This window comes from Coccinella septempunctata, chromosome 9 (assembly GCF_907165205.1).
Source record: "Coccinella septempunctata chromosome 9, icCocSept1.1, whole genome shotgun sequence".
NCBI lineage: Eukaryota > Metazoa > Arthropoda > Insecta > Coleoptera > Coccinellidae > Coccinella > Coccinella septempunctata.
Window position 1 is genome coordinate 16110936 of NC_058197.1, and position 21215 is coordinate 16132150.

Here is a 21215-nt window from a genome sequence, read left to right on the forward strand (position 1 = left end):
AACAAATTAATGTAAAAGTCTCGATTATTCCATCCATCCACAGACGATTGCATAAACCTGGTTAAAGGGTAACGAAAAAAATTACAAGGGTATCTAATTGATAATTTCATAACGGTAAAAAGTGGCTGCTTTCTGGGTTCTTTATTTTTATAACATTTATAAAAGATATATTTACATTACCTACATATAGCGTCGACTCAACATTCTCTTGATTTGTCATTATAAAATTACAAATGAAATAAATAATCAATGAATTTGGAATTTCACATTATTCTAAATTCTATCGGGTAATGAGTATTGAAATTAATTTTAAAAACAGTCTTATTCGAATTTGAAACTCAGAAATACGAAAACTTCACTTACATTTCACTGTATTCTGAAACGAACTATCGTATTATGACTTAGAAGGCAGTGATTTCATAAACTTGTCCTTTAAACATACTCCGTTCCTGATATTTTCCCGGATAAAAGTAATTTTGATTAAATATTTTAATCGATATTGATATTTGAAGGAAATTACAAACTTGGCAATCAAATTGAACAAGTTCACTCAACGATCTAAATACAGTTTCGGATTGTTCAATATCGCTACACATAAATACAATCTAGTGGTGGTACATTCAAAGCAAATAAAATAATAATAAATTGTCACAAAATACCTCAATATGAGGCGGATAACTATTCAGTTTTCGAAAAAGGAAAAAAAAATTCTCAGTAACTTGGTCTGAACTGAATATCACACACGTAAGGGAGAATGTACAATTTTCAAGCTTAGCAGTGTAGTCCAGTAATTAATAATAGGGCAGTTCAACTGAATATCTCAGAGAGTAAAGGCACAAAATTATTCTTATGGCAACTAGACAAGAAACACATTCACGGTGCATGTAAAATTTTTTCGAAGCCAGATGATGAACAAGTCTTGAAGGTGAAACTTTTAACGAGAAAAATTATATATTTTAAAAATGCACCTGGTGCTATCGAGGCAATCCACAATATTCAAGCGTGAACTCTTGTTAACATCGATTGAAAAAATAAATACAATTGTTCTTCTAAAACTAAAAATACTGGGCAGTAGTATATAATACAAAGATATTCGAGTCTTGTGCTTGACTAACTCAAAGGTTTTCTAACATATCTATCGATAGTGGACACAATTTAAGCATCCCTTCTTCTCGTCTCTCCATCCACCCGCTAAAATTTCATCGGAAACTTGGCTCCTCTTCAAACGTGAATAGTTATGTTAGGCGATCAACCTCAACACTGATATTCGGTCATTGCTACGTCACCTCAACGTGTAGACCCGTGGCTAGGTCAGGCATACAATCTCCGCAAAAACCTCCGCACTTACCATTGGCAGTCCTATCCTGAAATTTTCATTTCGAAGAGTTTTAACATGAGGAAAGATCACTCTGCTCTGAGGAGTACCAATAAGATGGAAACTAAGGGATTGGGACCGGATTCAGAGGAAACAATCAAAGATTACGGTCTCACTCACCGTCCTGTGGATTTTCGTGATATTTCCCACCCACCCTACGTCGCCGGTCAGTCTGAAGGAGGTACCGGTCAAGTCGATGGAGAATCTACCCTGTCCGCAACCTTCGACCTTGCTGTAGCAGTCCCCAGCAGTGCCGTAAGGGATGCGCCTTCCCCTCTCTTGTCTGACGAACGTGAAATCGTCACCTGTAAATTGGAAATTTTGTTGAGACTCGAAAAGTTGTGGATGGGTGAGAAAATTCCCAACCTATGATCCTCATCGTCCTTATGTCCAGTCTGACCTTGTAGAACCTGGTCAGTCCCGATCTTTCTGGGCTCACGTCCGCGCAGTGGCAGTTGTCGTCTCTTCCGCCATCTGGGCAAGTATTCAGGTCGATCAACCTGTATAAACGATGAAGTTTGACTTTTTTGAGGCATTTAGACACGGACTTTCTGGTAAACCGGAAGAAATATTTGTAAAAGTCAAAGATGGCAGTGTGAAAAGTGAAGGAAAAACTAAAAACAGATTGTTAAACCACGACACGTGTTTCGGTATAACAACAGCATCTTCAGGTGGGTGCAGGTAAAGCTTTGAAAAAATAAAATGAGGAATTTTACCTTTTATGATATATTTCTGCGTAATTTTGTAGGTCGTTCGTGAAACTTATGTATTCCTCCGGTGTCTGTGTATCCATCTTGAAACAGTAAACCACAGCCATCTTACCGTTCAGGTCCAAAATATAATCTTTGTTTTCCCTCGTTCTCAGGTTGTATTTGGCATCTGCACAACTCTTATGCGCACCTGAAATAAATAAGGTACATTTATTACTAGTGGTAAAAATCATGGCGATGAACTCCACCACACTCACATCTCCATTGATTGCACTTTCTCTTCCTTTTAGGCCTGAAACTCCTCGGACATAACCTTTTGGCTGTCTTATCTCCAGTCCTCGTATTGTAACAGGATATTTGACGAATTTGCCTTCCTTTTCTTCCGCATTTATGCGAACACTGAAAAGAGGATAAATCAGTTCGCAGTTGAGAACCTACCGGGTGAGCCACCAAAAGAGAAGGAAGACCAAATATGGCTTATTTTTCCACATGGGTCGAAAAAATAAGAATTCTCTTTCGTTACCTGTCTCCACGGACCGGTCCTCCATACGAAATGATCCCCACAGTTGCTCTCCTTGCACCTCATCGTGTCCAGGGGTTTGCTGTACATGTCGCAGTGGTTCCTCCTGTACCTTTTGTACCTCGACTCCGGCATCGGGTTGGGGTCTATCAGACCTCCGTGGTACACCTTGTGACAGGTGACGTTGCGAGTCTTGAAACCGTTGCCGCATTTGGCCGAACACTATGGCCGGGGAAAAAAAATCATAAGTACCTAGGTATTAACCATGAAGCGGGCAAATAATTGTTATCCAAGGGTGAATAGGTGAAAGAAAGGTTAATACATGATTTGAAGCTGAAGGATTTAGCAATGAAAGCCGCAAAGCCTGCAGTTTATGGATGAGTTCAAGTAGAAACCGCCGATGACCCACAGATCCCCTGTATCAAAAATGAGAAAAATAATCATCGAACTTACTGGTGACCAGTCGCTCTCTATCCAGGTGAACGAGCAGTTAAAGCGTTCGCAAGGTTTGCTGGTTTTCGGTTTCGAACTTTTGCAATATTGATCTACGAGGATGATGTCGTTCAGCTTGTCCTCGCACGTGACGTTCCTGTAGCGCATCCCCTTGCCGCAAGAGCTCGAGCACTGGCGATACAAGCAGAATTTCATGAGTTTTTCGTTGTGGATGGTGGGAAAAGGGGTAAATATGGTTTTGGAGGGGGTTTAAAGGACGTGTGTGGCACCTAAGTAATGGTGGTAGATGATAATTTGTTAAGCTGCTGTTGGTGTTCGGGGAATATATCGGGGACTCGAACTGAGCCATGAGGTTGCCCATTCGTGACGTGAGATTTTGTAACAAAAGCAAGGAACGAAATAAAAGTGGCTGCAGTAGAGAGCAGAGAGAGATTAAACTGGCTTGTCAAAAGTTAATGATATACAATTTTGTTTTCTCCACAGGAAAACTACACTTCTCAAAAATTGAACTGGATATTCGAGACGAAATTTATTTTTTGAATCACAAGGGTGGAAGCCTTGGCAACGCTGATTATAGAACCGCAAATCCCAATTGGATCAGACGAATATAACAGGAGATATCGCAGATTGAAAATTGCAATTTTTGAAAAATGCCATTTCCAGGACGAAAATCTAAACGAAGGGAGATAGGCTTTCGAAAATGCTCGCAATAGATTCAGCGTATTTGAAAACCTATATTTTCATACCAAAATTTCAAATATCTGGCCCAGTTTAGGAGAAAATTTTTTGTTTTGTTTTTCCACTTTTCATTTTCGAGTTGACTTCGAAGAGCTCTCTGGAGTGCAACTCTCTATTGAAGCATCAACTGTTTGGTTTTCCAGATTCTTCAGAACAAATTCTATGCACTCCATATCCTAGGATAGCAATGGAACATCCTGATTTTTAGACAGAGTAGCAAATATGTCATTTTAGGGGGGTCTAACCCCTTGCTCATTTTTGACCCAAAAAATCGAAATTTTCGAAATCGATTTTTTGTGCTAGGGTAGAAGCCTAGGCAACGCTGATTATAGAACCGGAAATCCCAATTGGATCAGACGAATATAACAGGAGATATCGCAGATTGAAAATTGCATTTTTGAAAAAATGCCATTTCCAAGATGAAAATCTAAACGAAGGGAGATAGGCTTTCGAAATTGTTCGCAATAGATTCAGCGTGTTCGAAAACCTATATTTTCATATCAAAATTTCAAATATCTGGTCCTGTTTAGGAGAAAATAATTTTTTTTGTTTTTCCACTTTTCATTTTCGAGTTGACTTCGAAAAGCTCTTTGGAGTGCAATTCGCGATTGAATAATGAACTGTTTGGTTTTCTAGAATCTTCAAAACAAATTCTATGAACTCCATATCCCAAGACAGTACTAGAACACATTGATTTTTAGACAGAGTAGCAAATAGGTCATTTTAGGGGGGGTCTAACCCCTTGCTCATTTTTGACCCAAAAATTCGAAATTTTCGAAATCGATTTTTTGTGCAAGGGTAAAAGCCTAGGCAACGCTGATTATAGAACCGAAAATCCCAATTGGATCAGACGAATATAACAGGAGATATCGCAGATTGAAAATTGCAATTTTTGAAAAAATGACATTTCCAAGATGAAAATCTAAACGAAGGGAGATAGGCTTTCGAAATTGCTAGCAATAGATTCAGCGTGTTCGAAAACCTATATTTACATACCAAAATTTCAAATATCTGGCCCTGTTTATGAGAAAATATTTTTTTTTTGGTTTTCCACTTTTCATTTTCGAGTTGACTTCGAAGAGCTCTCTGGTGTGCAATTCTCGATTGAATAATGAACTTTTTGGTTTTCTAGAATCTTCAAAGCAAATTCTATGCACTCCATATCCCAAGACAGTACTAGAACACATTGATTTTTAGACAGAGTAGCAAATAGGTCACTTTAGGGGGGTCTAACCCCTTGCTCATTTTTGACCCAAAAAAACGAAATTTTCGAAACCGATTTTTTGTGCTAGGGTGAAAGCCTAAGCAACGTTGATTATAGAACCGGAAATCCCAATTGGATCAGACGAATATAACAGGAGATATCGCAGATTGAAAATTGCAATTTTTGAAAAAATGCCATTTCCAAGATGAAAATCTAAACGAAGGGAGATAGGCTTTCGAAATTGCTCTCAATAGATTCAGCGTGTTCGAAAACCCATATTTCCATACCAAACTTCCGGATATCTAACAGTGTTCACGAGAAAATCGAATTTATTATAATGTACGCAAATTATCCACTTCATTTTTCGGGCAGTGTATTTCTGACACCCAAGTACCACACGGGACAGGAAGGGAATGTAACGCTCTAGCTAAAGGGTGTATAAAAGTGTGAAATTCGACAGTATTTCGGACAGCCAGTGGAAGCTACTAAAACTCCAATCAGTGACAGAAGCTCCAAGCTTCAGCCTGCTGCGTGAAGGCTATGTATGATTCGAAAAAATCGATATTTTCCCTCGTTTAAAAAAAAATCCACCTCACCTCCTTCCACTTCCCCACTTTCCACCTGTATCTACCGCTGCCATCCTCGCTGGAATCGAAGTACTGCCTCGGCACGTTGTTCGACAGATGGGGGCACTGGGACAACCTGCATTTCGCCGACTCGCTCGGGCGCTCCTTGAAACCGCACTGGCCCTGCGGAACCCTAGCACCTGAAACAACCCCAAAACATCAAACTTCGCCGAGCGAATCTTCTCAAACTCACCGGAATCGTCCCTGCACTCCACCAAGCGATGCCTCTCGCAGTTCTCATCGCAGCCAGACCAATCTCCCAACCGCCATTGGGGGCACCTGAAGGTGTTGCAGTTGGTCCTCGATACCGGCCTCTTCCTGGGGTCGCAGGAATCGTTGTCACCTCTGCACACCACCCTCCTTTCGCTGTAGCCGCCGCCGCAAGTCTTCGAACACTAAACAGAGGTGTTACCGGCGATCTAACCTAACATCACAGTCATATACCATACCTGACTCCAAGGCCCAGCCAACCATCTGCTCTCCACCGCCTCGACGTGATTGTTGCTCTGTCTTCCCTCTCCTGGATAGGACAAACGCCTACTGGACGCCGGTGCAGGTTTCTGAGGATCAATTTTGGTATATTAATACCCTGGAGGCTTTTTCCTCGTGTTCAATCTATACTCACAGGGCATTTCTCCGCGTGGCACACCCTGGTGGCCTCGGGTTTCGCCAGGTCCGAGCAGTAGCTCAGGTCCATGACCCTGTTCTCGTCCTTGGACTCGCAGAACACCTCCCTCGTCTGAACGCCGTTGCCGCAGGTGGCCGAGCAGGCCGACCATTCGGCGGTGGACCACTGGACGCACTGTCTCATCTCGCACTCGACCGTCTCCATCGGTTTGGCGTGCTGGTTGCAGAAGTGCTCCTTGTAGTGTTCCTCGCCAGCTTTGCAGGTCACGCCTCTGGTCTTGTAGCCGCGTCCGCAGGACACGGAGCACTGAAATGGAAGAAAACATTGAGGTTGCGTTTGGATCTGGGTTGGAGCCTTCGCTTTAACACTTGCAAGGTCCACAGTGAAGAAGTACTCAACTGCTATGGAATCTTCTTGACTCAGTAGGCTAGAATCGACAAGTGTTAAGTCTTGCTTGTTTTTGTAGTGTGAGAGTGTCCAGTGAAACCTTTATTGGTGCTGTGGGAGTGATGAACATGGCTCTACTGTAGATTTTCGAGGGGCGCCTTGAATGTTTTCGACTAATTCGATGTTTAAAAATTAATAAGTATCTGTGAAATTTGAAAAATTGGGAACCTTGGCTGAATGCAACTCTGTTCAGAAGATCCACAGCTGTGTAGTGTTACAGATTAAGCTAGTTATTCTGAAGGGGGAATTTGTTTGTCCAGGGGTGGCATAGCACATTATGAAAACTTAACTTATATCTTTCTATCAGGGCCAAATCGGAAGAAATGGTGAAAGAGAAAAGTGTTTCTTTTGACCTTGAGAATATACCGTTAAAATATTTGTACGAATCAAAGACTCACGCTGTATTTATATCAACTTCCTTTGCTGTTTGAGTGGACTGCTTATAGTTTCGAATTCAACACAATATTTGCAGTAAAAGCATGAATTGAACTCACCTGGCTCCAATCAGTGGCGTACCACCTGGGGCAATCGTTGTTCTTGCATTCCCTCTTCGTGATTTTCTCTATCTCCTTACAGTTTTCCTCGTCTATCGGCGCGTTGTTGTTCAAATCCACGCATTGGGCTGTCCTGGTCTGGATACCCCCTCCGCAGCTTTGAGAACACTATAAATAAACGAAGGATGAAGATAATTGCTGAATGGGGGATGGAGGATGCCCGTTTACCTGTGACCAAGCGCCGAAAAGCCACATAGCGTTGCAGGTCCCAACACAAGGCTCGGTCGTTTGTGGAGGAGGCAACATGCTACAATAACTATCGTCCACGATCTCGCTCTGAATATCCGCCGTGATAATCTTGAAGAAACCGTACGTTTCCCTCTCGTTCTCGATCTTCAGACAGTGGTAATCCAGCTTTCTCACCCTACAATTCAATTGTAAAGTATCACTGGAAAATGCGAAATCTAAGGGTTAAAATCTCACCCTCGACCACACTTGGATGAGCATTCTCCCTTCCTCGCCTGATGCCATATCAGTCGGCAGTGGTCGTTGCACTTCTGGACCATTCCGTGGGCGTCTAGATTGGCGCAAAAATAATCGTCCACCACTTGTTCGTTATTTCCCAGTTCGATGCAGACGGGTCTCATCGACTGAGAGCCACCGCATATTGCGCTACATTCCGACCATTCCTTCTGGTATAACCTCCAAGAGTACCTTTAATTCCATACGAATTTTGTTTGATTCGAAGCATTTGAGGGTATTAGAGGTTAGGGACATAAGCAACAGGTATAGCTACTTGTACAGGATACCAAAAAGCGTCAGACTTCTTACCATTACTTCTACATCGATAAAGAACACTATCCTCTTGGAAATGAGCACATACTACTTCTACTGCTATACACTACTACTATGACTACGATAATTATCCAAAAGTAAAATAATAATAAGAAACTCCAAAGCTATATAGCGACAAATAAATAACATATCTAAGCTTTACGAAGAAGCAAAGCGACAAAACTGAACAAAATTTAAATTAAAGAAAGAATAAACAAAGTTCATATGAATCATCAATACCATGATAGAAGATGAGAATTTTTTGTTTGTACTGAAGTCAAAATCAATTATACGCATTAATTATTTTTTTTTTATAAGTAAAACATCGAATAAATTGATACTGTGGTGGAAATGAGGGTGAAAATATTTCCAAAAAGCCTAAGGAATAGTCAAGTTCACCAAAATAAATCCAACTACAAAACTTTGAGTGCAGTCTCTGCCCAGCATTAAAATAACAAAAATTCGCCCCAGCAAATATTTATACAGCCTCCGCAAACGAATTACACCTATGGCATGCAATAATATTCCAACTAATCGAAGATGGTAAGGTTCTAAGAGTATAATACTGTGGAATTCTAAAAATTGGGTGCTTTGGCTGACTGCAACTCTGCCTTTCTGTGGGCTTGGAAAAGACCAAATATAAGGTAGCAGTCCAACAATGGGAGTTGAACAACAGAAAAACCCTCTGGAGAAACACTCCTGGATTTACTCAGTCACAGAAATTCGTGATGATTTCACCGACCTTCACCAGAAACTGCTAAAGCTGTCACAAGCTGAGCTTCGGGTGATGGTGGGACTTCCTATCTTAGAACCTTCCCGTCTAGATACCGCAACAAAATTAATACACGAATATACTGAACTCTACTCGGAAAGTTAAATCCGCCAAAATAATATACAATACATTTATATGGACCGACTCATCTCGGCTGTACGTACCTAAGTGGGCGAACTGTGGTCTTTGCCAAAGTTCTTATTTCTGTGTTGTGCCGCATTGAACTGGATGAAGAAAAGTTAGTAATCTAAAAACTCTAAAGCGTCGACTTCCAGAAAACTTGAGTTTCAGAGAATTATGACCGCTTATAGATCGAAGATTTTCAGAATAACCGATAAAATCCGAACACCCAGTAAAAAACGATCTATTTCTAAGAGATGTAGTTGTGTAGTTCCTCAGGTAGGTTCAAGTAGTCAGTAGTTCCAAAATATGTTAGATGCAACGTTCGGTAGTTCTGATGAATAGTAGTTGCAACGCTGGATAGTTCCAAAGTCGCATAGTCTGAATAATCGATAGTTCAAGTGACCCATATACTTCCTTATCGAAGAAAACGATCGGCTCCCCTTGGTTTTCGGATTTTTTTCGGAAATCAGCAATCACAGTACCTTGAAGAGTCCTTCACCTGCTTAATTGGTGAAACATTTCATGATTTTCGAAAAAATAATGCGCAAAAACACTCCAAACGTTCAAGCTAGCTCAATTCCTCAAACTCAAGTTGACTCAGTCGTCATTCACTCTAAAAAAAACTCACCTAGGTGCGTTCTCTTTGTTGATGATGTATCTGTAGGTGACGTCAGGTGGATTGATGGTGTTGGTGGTGAGGATTTCCAGTATCAGGGGTTTGGACAGGATGTCGTTTTTAGGGGTGGTGATCGTCTCGATCCTGCTGCCAGAACCGGAGTAGGATATTATGGTACCACCGAACGGAATTTCCTTCTCCTGTGGCGTGACCACGTTTTTTCCACTCAGGATGTATTTTTTGGTTTCTCCATCCACGAGCGCTGGATTAAAGCAGAAAATTTTAACTATTGGCGATTGTAAGATACGACTGGTAATTCTCACCGAGATAAGTGACGAGTTTGGTGTTTTCTTTATCTTTTTGCTTGACGATCAGATTTGAACTACCTCTGGGAAAGGTTAGAATACCGATGTACCCAGTCGATGAGGCTGTGATGTTGTAACTTCCGGAAATCTCTTCACACTGACTATTATCCCCTCCGCAAACGCCACAATCATCTAGAAATATCATAACAAGTTGACAGTTGAGGTTCGGCAAAGCCTTAAAACCACTCCCAACTCACCGAGCTTCAACTTGGAGTGCAACCTGTTGTCGCAGCCGCCTTGTCTGCATTTTCCGTCGACGCATATGCCGAAGCTCTTGAAGCCGCACTTGGTACCATCCACCACCTTCTGGTTGATCAGCCGGTAGTTCCTGGAGCCCTGGGGCCTGCAATACAGCTTGCACTGATCCTCCTTCGCTGAAAAAAGAACCACGATCGTCGAAAATTAGCAGTGCTATTTGCTGCGCTCGCTATAATTACCTAGTCCGTACTTCGGAAGCCACTTGACGTCTCTAGGGACATTTGACATGTTGAAGTTGTTCCCGTCGTTTTTACCGCACTGGACTGTCCTGGAAATGAGAAAATTTATGTCGGTTGGGACAAAATATCACTAGGTAGGTTCGCAGATGAGATGTACTTGTTTAGACTCTGACTCTTTTCTCTTATAATCTGAACCTTCCCTAGATATCCTGAGGATGACCTCATGGACTACCCTATCTACCACGAGATGTAGAGGAGTGAGATCTGTGATTACATCAAGTGCTCTAGTTGGGAAAGTCCTCATAGCTCCAGGCATACCTTGTCGAGTATTTTTCTCGTGTTTTTCAGCCTTGTTTTAGCAAACCAGACTACTGCCCCATAGGTTTTACAGTGTATGCTAAAGAAATGACAGATCGGCTGGCAAGAGAGAGAAGAGAGAGAACTTTTTTCTAGGCTGCGCCTAGGCTACCATTGCAGGCTCGACCATAACTATACACTTTTTCGTACTTGGCACATAAAAACCTATTTTGTTTGAGCATCTGGCGGCCTTAACTCACCTAAAATCTTTATCGTCAGGGCATTGCTGGATACTGCAAGAGGCATACCGGATATTGTGCCCTATGCAATAATCCCCACCGTTTTCCGGAATGGGGTTGTTGCATAACCTCTGAGACGTCTTGACACCCCCGCCGCAGGTCCTGCTGCACTCGCTCCATCTATATCGAGAAAAATTCGTTCGAAAGTCGTTCGCCAATATATTTTTTTTTTTTTACTCACTCTGACCATAAGCCCCAACCGCCATTGATCGGTTTTAAATCGTTCCTCTTCGGAACGCATTCCCTGTTGTGGCACCACCTGCGAAAATATTGGACAGTGTGAAAAAATGGTCATCCTATCCCGAAGGATACTACTCACATCCCGTCGCCGCAGTGCGTTCCGTCCGCCCAAGGCATGTGGTTCGTTGCGCACCCCGTATTGATGTCGTCGGTGCACCAAAGGTGCAAACAGGGAAGCTGCAAAGGAAGAAGAGGATGAGCAAGGAAAAATATCTCTTTTCTTTCTTAATCTGGGACCACAGGACCGTCTTGCAACATATCCAGAGTTGGATGAGTGTATCGACCTCTGATCAATGAACAAATTACCTGAATACGTTGCTTTTCGGGTGGGTGAAGTCAGATTTGGGCTTCTTAGAGATAAGAAAGGATATATGATATAACATTAGGAGGAAACTGAAGATTTCGGTCCTGTTTTAGATGGTGGATCTCTGCATGGACATGGGAGTGCTGTAAATCCATAAAGCAACTGGCCATAGGCAATAAAGTGACTTTACTATGGGTACCAGGGCATTGTGGTGTTGAAGAAAATGGAAAAGCCAATTAACTGACAGAAAGAGCATCATGGTTAACACCTGCTGGACCTTAGCCTTCCTGTGGACTCGGAAAATACCAATATAAGGCAGCGGTCAAACAATGGGAGTTGAACAACAGAAGAACCCTCTGGAAAAACACTCCTGGACTTACTCAGTCAAAGAAATTCGTGATCATTTCACCGACCTACACCAGAAAACTGCTAAAGCTGTCACGAGCTGAGTTTCGGGTGATGGTGGGACTGCTGACAGAACACTGTCGGTACAAATATCACTTGAACCGTATGGGAAAGTCAGCAGATGAGATTTGTAGGCTCTGTGGATCAGAGGCAAAAACAGCTGAACCCATGGTATGCAAGTGTCCAGAGCTGGCTGGCCTAAGAACCATTCATATGGGGAAACCGGTCCTGGATACTCACGAGGTAACGGCCAAGGCCTCTAAGGATGTTGTCGGTTTTATCAACACCATTGCCGACCTCCTTGGGGTCCTATGAATGGGTAGGGTAGAGAACAAAAGATCTACATGGTCGCAGTTCCCGGAAGGCTAATCGAGCCACAACGACCCCAGTTCAAGTCGGTGGATGGGGGCAATCTCCTAAAATTTTTCCACTTACCTCATTTGGTGGGAAGCAGTGGGTGGAATCCCTGCTGAATTCGTACATGCACTGCTCTTTCACCCCATACCTTTCGCCCGGTGGGACATCTGCAAGTTCCGTGGATAAGTAGTTGGTCGTTGGATGTTTCAATAGGCATTTGGCTCTCTTCGATCTGCAATAGCAAATTCGGTTGGCGTTATGACACAAATCGAACAATAATAGAATAGTTTCGATGCTAATTGACAATAATTGAGGGAATGAAAGCAGTATCCAAGCATCAGTCATGCCAAGAAGAGGTTTGGCGATAGCCAAATGGTGAAAATTTAATTTTGATTGACGATGATACCCATCCTCAGCGTAGCAGCCTGATGATGATGATGATGAAGCGCTGGAAGCTCATGCTATTGATGGAATGGCCAGCTCGCTCTCCAGACATGAATTGCATCGAGCAAGTCTGGGCAGAAACGTCTAAACAACTCTACTCCCTAGAACAACAATCTGGAGGAGCTTTCTAACGCTCTGGACATTTGGATCAATTTGTCTAGAAATTTCTTGAATTGTCTCATCGAAAGTATGACTCGAAGAGAGGAATACTTGAGACTAGCTTCAAGGAGACTTATTTTCTCTCAATTTTATATTCAAACCTAGAATTTCTCTTCATAATTTTCTGAAAAAACAGTTGGACAGTTGGTATTTGAACCAAATAAACATCAACTGTAGTAGAAATATATAATGAAAAGTCAGTGATCTCTAAGAATTGTTTGGCAGTGTATTTTAGAAAAATCCAGTCATTTCTTCTCGAAATTCGACAGTGTCATTCACCGTATCAGACTTGCGAGTACTAACTACAACCATTCCTAGAAAAAAGTGGTTGTGACACCCACTGATTGAATACAGATAAATATTGGCAATTTTTACCGTTTCTCACGCAGTCTGCGAGTTGAACGTATGATTAGCATGTAAATAACTTGCATAATACCACTTTGGCATTCTGATATTGCACCCATGAGGTTGGCAAAGGCACAGACGTTGACCTTAGCAAGACCGAAACGTTTTTTACTTTCTTTTGGCACTATTCCGAGTGATCATCTTACCGATAACATCAGAATTGTTATTATTGAATCGTTTTGTATGAATAATTTCGATGACCACTGCCAAGTTTTGCCATGCGGAAGACTTACGAACAATTAGGATCTATTTTTGGGAAATCTATATTCAGAAAGTTACCGATTCAACTATGAATAACGAGGAAGTCTTTTTTCGAAATACAAACGCTATTTTCGATTCATAATTTTTATTGGAATGATGAAAATAAGGCTGAAAGACAGCCATTATCAATATATTTAGACTTTTTCCAACCGAGAGTTTTGTATCCTTCAAATCACCCCAGATCATCACTTCTTGACCATTAACTCACATACCCTTTTAAGACTTCAAAACTAACACATAATCGCTAAATGACACGAATCGGTAGCATTTTTTCGATAAACTAGGTCGAGAGATAAGATCCATCTTCTCCATCTTACAAAAATGGCAACCGTTTCTGATTTTCTCATATCGGACAAAAAATGTCACGTATACCTTCCATATACAGGAGAAAAACGCGGTACTGACTGAATAATTCATCCTTGGACGATGTAATTGGAGAAAAAAAACACGATCGAAGTTCGTCGATCAATCGAGAGCAATTTGTGAATGTCGCATACAGGGTGAGTCTTTGACTTGTACAGATATTTCAACAGTAGATTCTTGAGGTCGAAAGAAACACTTTTTTCTTATACCATTTTTTCCGATTCGGCTCGGTTTAAAAGATACAGGCTGTTGAAAACCATAAAAAATTGTTTTTAGTTCTATCTCACGATCCACAGATGTGTAGTTTTAGTAGATGTGTAGATTTAGCTAGTTATCCTGAAGGTAATTTTGTTTGTCCAGAGGTGGCACAGCTCATTATGAAGACTTGAAATGGCTATATCTTTTTATCAGGGCCTAATCGGAAAAAATGGTATATATAGGAAAAAAGTACTTCTTTTGACCTCAAGAATCTACTGTTGAAATATTTGTACGAGACAAAGACTCACCCTATACAGTACATCTACTTTTACTAGCCGATGTGCCTCGAAAAACGAAATTCACAAATACCAAGACCAAAAAACTTCCCTTACCATCTTCACTCACGTCAAACTGACGTTAACCTAACCTTACCTAACCTAACCTATAACGTCAGACGTCAGTTCGATCTGTCATCGTGGATTTGTTTATATTGAGTCGAAAATCTCGTTTTTATTAACCTTCTGTCGTTTCCCACAGCCAAGACATGGCCAAAATTGTTACCTTGTTCAGTTTGGGCAGATTTATGCTACTTACCTCAAGAACTCCGTGACGAAATTCCTGGAGCAAGGGGACCACATCCAGGGCTTTATATCCTTCTCCAACGAATGTGTCATGATGTACTTCTCGCTCTCCCCTTTGTTGTGGTTATTGCAAGTTCCCTTGTCATTCGTATCGTGCGGCATACTGAAAATAAACGTTAGATATCTTCTTATCCTTGCCAGAACAAGAAAACTCACTTGAGGGTGTGACCTATCTCGTGGGCTATGGTATACGTGGTAGGCAGTCCCTTGTCCACGGCCACAGCGCAACTTTCGGTTGAACACATCGACCCCACTCTGGCCACCCCTACAGTAACACCCTCCTGCCATTCTTGCCTGGAAAGAATCGGGAATCACCACATATAAACGCAACATCCAATAGTGGAAATTACCTTGTCAATAAGAGAGCTACATCGTGGTTTGTATGGGCAGTGTTGGCGATCCTCCACCTGCAAAATTTGGCCAAGGTACCTAGAACATTCAACGATATCAATGTTGTTCATATCGCGAATGAAATCTTTTTCACCTTGGGATGATGGTGCTTGAAAATCCTGTTTCTTCAAGATCTTTATCTCGATTACTGACACAGAGATGGCGTTTCCTATGCTAGGATGCTTGAACAAACGTGCAGTCTGGAAAGTTTCGAAATGACTGTGGTTATTTAAACGTCCATTTTAATGGTTATTATACACTGGTCAAGAATTTAAGCTAGACTTAATGGGTCATTACATATACAAAACCGTTTTTTCATTTCTGTTCATATAACATGTGCTCCATTTCAATTTGCGACCAGTGTATTTCTTGCATCAAACATATTACTACATTCATTTATGCTTCTTCTTGAATATCAGGAAGGCTAAGACAAAAAAAACCACCCTTACCTGTGCCATGAGAGTCAGAATGTAATGGTGTAGCTCATTCCCGTAATATTCTATCATTGACCTGTCGGCAACGACAAGAACTTTTACGAAATACTGCGACGGTTCGTTTTCTTCGTTCTCTTCATCTCCTTCCAACATGATGTAGTCGTCTTCCTCTTCCCTCTTCCTCCTGACATGAACACTTTCGTTTCTTGTACTGGAATATATGGCAGTGCTACGTTTAACTATGTTACTACGAATCGGATTGTGGAGATCTAGGGCTATTGGAAATTCTTCAGTCACTTCGTTGTCGCTATTCTCCTCAGATACTGTAAAGAAAACGTTTTCATCAGTGAATTCAGCTCTATGTTCTAAAAGATCAACAACGATCTAAACCACAAAATTTCGCCGAGAAAGGGTGAATGCTGATCATGGTTTCGGCCCCACTAGTCCCCATCAGAGCAACACGACTCATACCCCGACAAAAATTCAATTAACTGATGGCTACTTCACTCAATGTCAATACATCTGAGTGGAAACGAAGAACAACTCGATTTACTGCTGGATGGTAGCGTACATCCTTTTGAGTTTACCCTCTCTGTACATAAGCCTTCGGTAAAACCCGATCCTGCGCCATTTTGCACATTCTATTTCTAGACATGTCGCATCTCTGCTGAATTTGTATTCTGCAGACACATAAATTGTAACTTACCAATCACATAATGATCTCATAGAATGACGAGAAAACTTAGCATTACCATCGAATAGAGTGATTGTATGGAAATTCAACAAATGCTCCTTTCAGTAATAAGTCTGAAACGTCAGATAAAGTCGTGGTTTATCCAATATCTCATTCTCGCCGAGTAGCTACACGGAAAAATCGAAATCCGCATTCTATTCCCAGTTGAAAAAAGCCACTCAATCATCTCGAATGAACCCATTATCTTATTATCGTCATAGGAGGTTCCCTATCCCATATAATCCAAACGGAGAACGCGCCCATCGTAAATCACTATCTGATGGAGGTTATTGCAAATATCCCATCAAATTATTGATGTAGCATTAACCTGGATTTCTTCGTCGACCGTAAGACGTTATTGAGTTCTTCAAACTCGTCTTCTTCGTACCCATAATAGATGGGGCGGACTGCGGGGCCCTATGTGGGATGGAAAGGCCATTAAGTTGGATATCTCATTTGCAAAGTGCCTAGGCTAGGGCCATTAAGGCGTGCGGAATGCGAGAGAACCGTTTTGAACAAACGACCTCGTCCGGATTCTTTCCGCATCGGAAAGGGAGGTGCATGATTTATTGACCTTCGAAAAGAATGCATATTTCCTTGAAATTCCAAATCAATGTGACTCTTTTGCTGTCAAATCCTGATGATTGAGAGCTCGAGCATCCAAAGGCATCTTTTTTTCATCATAGATGCACCTTTTCCACCGTTTGCTGCTTCATGTTGAAAAAAGGGAAGTCCCTGCTTGGGCACCAATACGCGCATCCAAGGAATACGGCCACAAGTACGTTAATACTTTAAAATGTTGCACAACCACCTCTGTTGGTGGCGATTTCACAAATTTATCAGCTTTTTCTCTTTCTTAAACATCGTAATGACCTGGCAACCTAGGGAGAGTCACGCTGTAACCTCTGAAAACTATTGGTGAAGGATTCCACGGTTTGGTATTAGAGTAATGCACCAGGTTGGGCATGTTTTGGAGGTCTTCTTCGATTGGCAGAGATAGAACCACCAGGTCACCTTCTGTTACCTTTTATTGATATCTCACTCCTCAACTACGAGATCTGACCCAATTTAGGTACTGATTTCGCATCGAACCCATCAACAAATGGCTCAACAATGTGTAGATTACACTTCTGAGTCAGATATTCGATGAGAAATCCAATAAATACCAAAGAATGAACACATTCTTGACACAGTTCTCTATATAAGTGTAACAAAGCACATCTTCGACGGCATTCAGCGTTATCGAGGAGTCTAAGCGAATCGCCTGAAGCGTTCAACTCCGAGAAGTCCTCCAGAACCAGTATCTTCGGTATACCTACCAGACAGCGTGGCGCTGGTACTCCAACCAACGTCTCCACACACAAATACGCAAGATAAACGACATCTGTTCCACTTTGCCGTACGAAAAGAAGTTAGAACGTCTGAATCTAGACTGGATAACGATCAAATGTCAGCCGTGTCCTTGTCGAGAACACCGTGGAATGTTAAAGAGCGTTTCGCTCGCGACAAGTGAAGTTTTTGAGGGCTCGGCTGAGATTTTTTGAATTTATTAATAATTGGCGATCGGCGATCGGATTTTCGCGTCCTTGGTGACCGAAAGTGACAGGTGCCAGAATATCAGCACATTTGTTAAGGGGATAATTAGCATTCGATTAATTTATTTCCAATAACGAAATGTGGAATTTGAATACAATAGCGAATTTAGTATATTTTCGCAGAAACGAACACGTTGTGTCGAAAGATATGGGATTTGTTCCACTTGCAAGGAGACAAATTTGTTTTATAACCGACATGTGCGTTTTACGCCATTGGAATAGGAGTCAAAATGCTATAAATCCGAGAATAACGGTGTATTTCGAAATTCAACTTTAGATTTCGTCAAGGTATGGGCCATAAAGGAGAAAAGAAGAGTGATTATTAAAAATTTTTGTGCATATTCTACAAATCATCAGAAAAACACAATTTTTATACAGAGTGAATCTTTGACTCCTACAAATATTTCAATAGTAGATTCTTGTGGTCGAAAATAACACTTTTTTCCTATACCATTTTTTCCGATTCGGCACTGATCAAAAGATATAGCCTTTTTAAGTTTTCATAATGAGCTGTGCCACCCCTGGAGAAAGAAAATGACCGATTCGGAAAAAATTGTAAAGGAAAAAAGTGTTTCTTTTATCCTCAAGAATCTGCTGTTAAAATATTTGTACTAGTCAAACACTCTCCCTGTATTATTTTAAACGAAACTTCAAAAGGACGTCTATATCCACTGCAACCGATGATATCCAGGTCAAGCTGGGAGCTGAGGAATCCCAATATCTCTGCTGACCTGAGAATTTGGTTGTGCCATGAGCAACTGGCGCTTTAAAACTCTGTAATTGTGGTCGGATTCCTTGGATCGAACATATTGGCGCCCAAGCAGGGACCTAGTTTCGGCATGATACAGCAAATGACGGCATCAGTGACTAATGCGATAAAACGTGTGTTCCTTACGAACTTGGATTGCTCACAATACCTTCTTGGTGTTTCTATCCAGTTGACCTGGCTCGACCACTGTCGATTACCTCGATTAACATCATCAGAGTACATCTCATCAGCGAACCTATCTAGTTATGTTATGATTGACCTCACGGAAAAGTCTTCTGATGGTGCTTGAGAAAATTCAAATATCTGTGGGATCTCCAAATGGTAGACTTGCGAATCAGCAAGTGCTGAGTCCTCTCATTCAAACACCGTCTTCTACTGACGTTGTTGCACATGGTCTAACACTTCTTGACTCGAAGTTTCAAGGGCTACATTAAAATCTGAAAACCGAAGGGTCTTCACCTTCACTACCACGACTAAACACAAGAAATAAAGCTTGACCATCGTCTAAAAAGACGTTTAAATCAATACAAGACCCCGATTAACATAATTCAGTCGGCATCACCGTATAGGGCGCCGAAAAACTTCGAGATTCCAAATCCGACCACGCCGATCCATCCTCGACGAAGACAAGTCCAGCAATCCGTCCAGATTTCGGCTGTTACATAATCACGCATTCCGGAAACGCCGTTCTCATGCACGCTGACCACCCAATCGCCGAAATCCGCGTGCGGAATACAGAAGAACGCCGCCGAGCCGTAGAAGGAAAGAACGGATGACATAACACAAGCAGAAAAAAAAAACAAAAATAAGAACCGAAACAATGAGGTCGTTAAATGTTGCTTTTTTTATTGTCCGAAGGATCGGTACTGCGGGATCATGCGAATGCTCCTCTCGTACACCGAGTCAGGTGTTGACCCCCTGGCTGTACCCACGAATTCGGAAACGACAGGGCCGCACTGGCGAAGATGTCGGCCTGAAGCCTCACAAAGCTTTCGACATTATTTCGAAAGCTCTCATGGCAGGCCTCCTTTCTTGCCTAAAGACACCATCCTCAGGTACAGATGTGTTACACTGCACTGTACTGATGAGGGACAACAATCCCGAGACCGGACAGTTAGTGTTCAGATGTTTCAGCCTCTCTGGGAATTCCTGCGCTAATTCACTACTAGCTATCATCAAGGGATTGAGAATTCTTTGAATTTTCGTCTCCATTCATGACGCTTTCATGTCACAAACACAGCATCGTCAATGAAAGCCTCTGCAGGACGAAACCATCGAGCATATCCTCTGTGATTGCAGATAGAGTTAGACTTGACATCAAGCTGAATCTAGAGGAGCTGGAGCTAGATGGTACTAGAGGGGAAGTCAAGCCCTCTCGAGCTGCTGGACCAACCGACACGCCAAACAGTCTCTTAATCTGTCTCCGAGTATCCTGTAGGCAATACAGTGAGGAGGTTCAGTCCAGATGTCAACCCATGGGTAGAAGAAGGATAACCTGAGTAGTCCCGCTCTTCACAGCGTTTGATGCGGTGCATAATAACCATAGAGGAAGGGATATAGGCTAAAATGATATGGGGATAAAGGGGGATAGGGAAAGGAATGTCTCCGATAATAACCTTCGACAGAATAGCTTGTATGACGTTTCGATATTGGTTTTAAAGATCATAATTTTTTTTCAATCTCACTTCTCGTATCTAAACTACGTTCCTGCGCCATCCTCAATCGCGATGCCGAGCATGTTCGCGAATCGTTTCAATGCGATTATGGATGTCCCTTCCGAAAGCGAGACGATTACTTTTCTCGGTAAACGCCGCCACCGTGGTTTACGACCAGTTGACAAGTGAAATCGTTCGACCACGGGGTGAAATGAATATGCATGATACCCCGGTTACCGCACGTACGTCTGGCATATCCGAAAACGGATTGGTTCTGATCGACGGGTGGAAATCGAGAGTTATGGGCTCGGAACCATCCCGGAGGCAGAAAGGTTCAGACTTGGAATCTTTGGTCCTCTCCAGCTGGATCTCTCTTTTTTTATTGTTGGAACTTTGGCCTCCCGTTCCACCCTTCCTATACCACAGTTTAAGCTCCACTCCTACTGCTAATAAAGCACCCCGCTGGCGTGGATACTCAGGGGGTGCATAACGCACTTTGGAGTGGCTAACCCTCTTTCCTCCCTTGTTTTCCAACGCTCACCTCTGCTGTTACTAAAGCACCCCGCTGGCGTGGATACTTAGGGGGTGCAAAACGCACCTAGGGGTGAGCTTTCGACTATCACTGGTTGTCGCTAACACCCCAGATACTTTACTTGTGTACGAGTCGAAAACTCACTCTGTATATTGCACCTTTAACATGTGCGGAAAGATCGGGTCGATGAAAAATTGACTTCGATCTCCGAAACAGGGTTTCACAATGTAGACTTGTATATTCCTGATGACGAAGTGGGTTATTCCACCATCGCAGTACTGTGAAAACCCTTGTTTGATACGTATTTGAGGATCCTTAATCTAAAACGGACAATTAGCGAGTTCCAGACCTCAATAACAACCGAAAACGAGAAGACGCTACATCTGGGTCTC

The 21215-nt window shown here is 42.0% G+C and overlaps 1 protein-coding gene across 5 annotated transcripts in view; it reads right to left on the reverse strand.

The window, feature by feature from the left end:
- Nucleotides 1–126: 126 nt before the first annotated feature.
- The window catches only part of LOC123320608 (A disintegrin and metalloproteinase with thrombospondin motifs 9), a 96434-nt gene continuing 75345 nt past the window's right edge, over nucleotides 127–21215 (reverse strand). For 3 of the 5 annotated variants that reach the window (XM_044907967.1, XM_044907966.1, XM_044907965.1), the window contains 28 exons: nucleotides 15555–15862; nucleotides 15200–15305; nucleotides 15066–15144; nucleotides 14872–15009; nucleotides 14669–14818; nucleotides 12323–12476; nucleotides 11258–11355; nucleotides 11120–11197; nucleotides 10900–11058; nucleotides 10343–10431; nucleotides 10103–10279; nucleotides 9864–10037; nucleotides 9553–9802; nucleotides 8966–9025; nucleotides 7679–7909; nucleotides 7424–7619; nucleotides 7196–7363; nucleotides 6252–6560; nucleotides 6076–6186; nucleotides 5820–6021; nucleotides 5597–5766; nucleotides 3059–3229; nucleotides 2609–2827; nucleotides 2343–2484; nucleotides 2092–2275; nucleotides 1742–1875; nucleotides 1496–1680; nucleotides 127–1364 (listed from right to left, as the gene is read on the reverse strand). In XM_044907967.1, coding sequence (XP_044763902.1) covers nucleotides 1278–1364; nucleotides 1496–1680; nucleotides 1742–1875; nucleotides 2092–2275; nucleotides 2343–2484; nucleotides 2609–2827; nucleotides 3059–3229; nucleotides 5597–5766; nucleotides 5820–6021; nucleotides 6076–6186; nucleotides 6252–6560; nucleotides 7196–7363; nucleotides 7424–7619; nucleotides 7679–7909; nucleotides 8966–9025; nucleotides 9553–9802; nucleotides 9864–10037; nucleotides 10103–10279; nucleotides 10343–10431; nucleotides 10900–11058; nucleotides 11120–11197; nucleotides 11258–11355; nucleotides 12323–12476; nucleotides 14669–14818; nucleotides 14872–15009; nucleotides 15066–15144; nucleotides 15200–15305; nucleotides 15555–15862 — 4529 coding nt within the window. In that variant the 3' untranslated portion in view covers nucleotides 127–1277. The remainder of the gene's footprint in view (nucleotides 1365–1495; nucleotides 1681–1741; nucleotides 1876–2091; nucleotides 2276–2342; nucleotides 2485–2608; nucleotides 2828–3058; nucleotides 3230–5596; nucleotides 5767–5819; nucleotides 6022–6075; nucleotides 6187–6251; nucleotides 6561–7195; nucleotides 7364–7423; nucleotides 7620–7678; nucleotides 7910–8965; nucleotides 9026–9552; nucleotides 9803–9863; nucleotides 10038–10102; nucleotides 10280–10342; nucleotides 10432–10899; nucleotides 11059–11119; nucleotides 11198–11257; nucleotides 11356–12322; nucleotides 12477–14668; nucleotides 14819–14871; nucleotides 15010–15065; nucleotides 15145–15199; nucleotides 15306–15554; nucleotides 15863–21215) is intronic. The other 2 variants (XM_044907969.1, XM_044907968.1) reach the window with 2 other exon arrangements.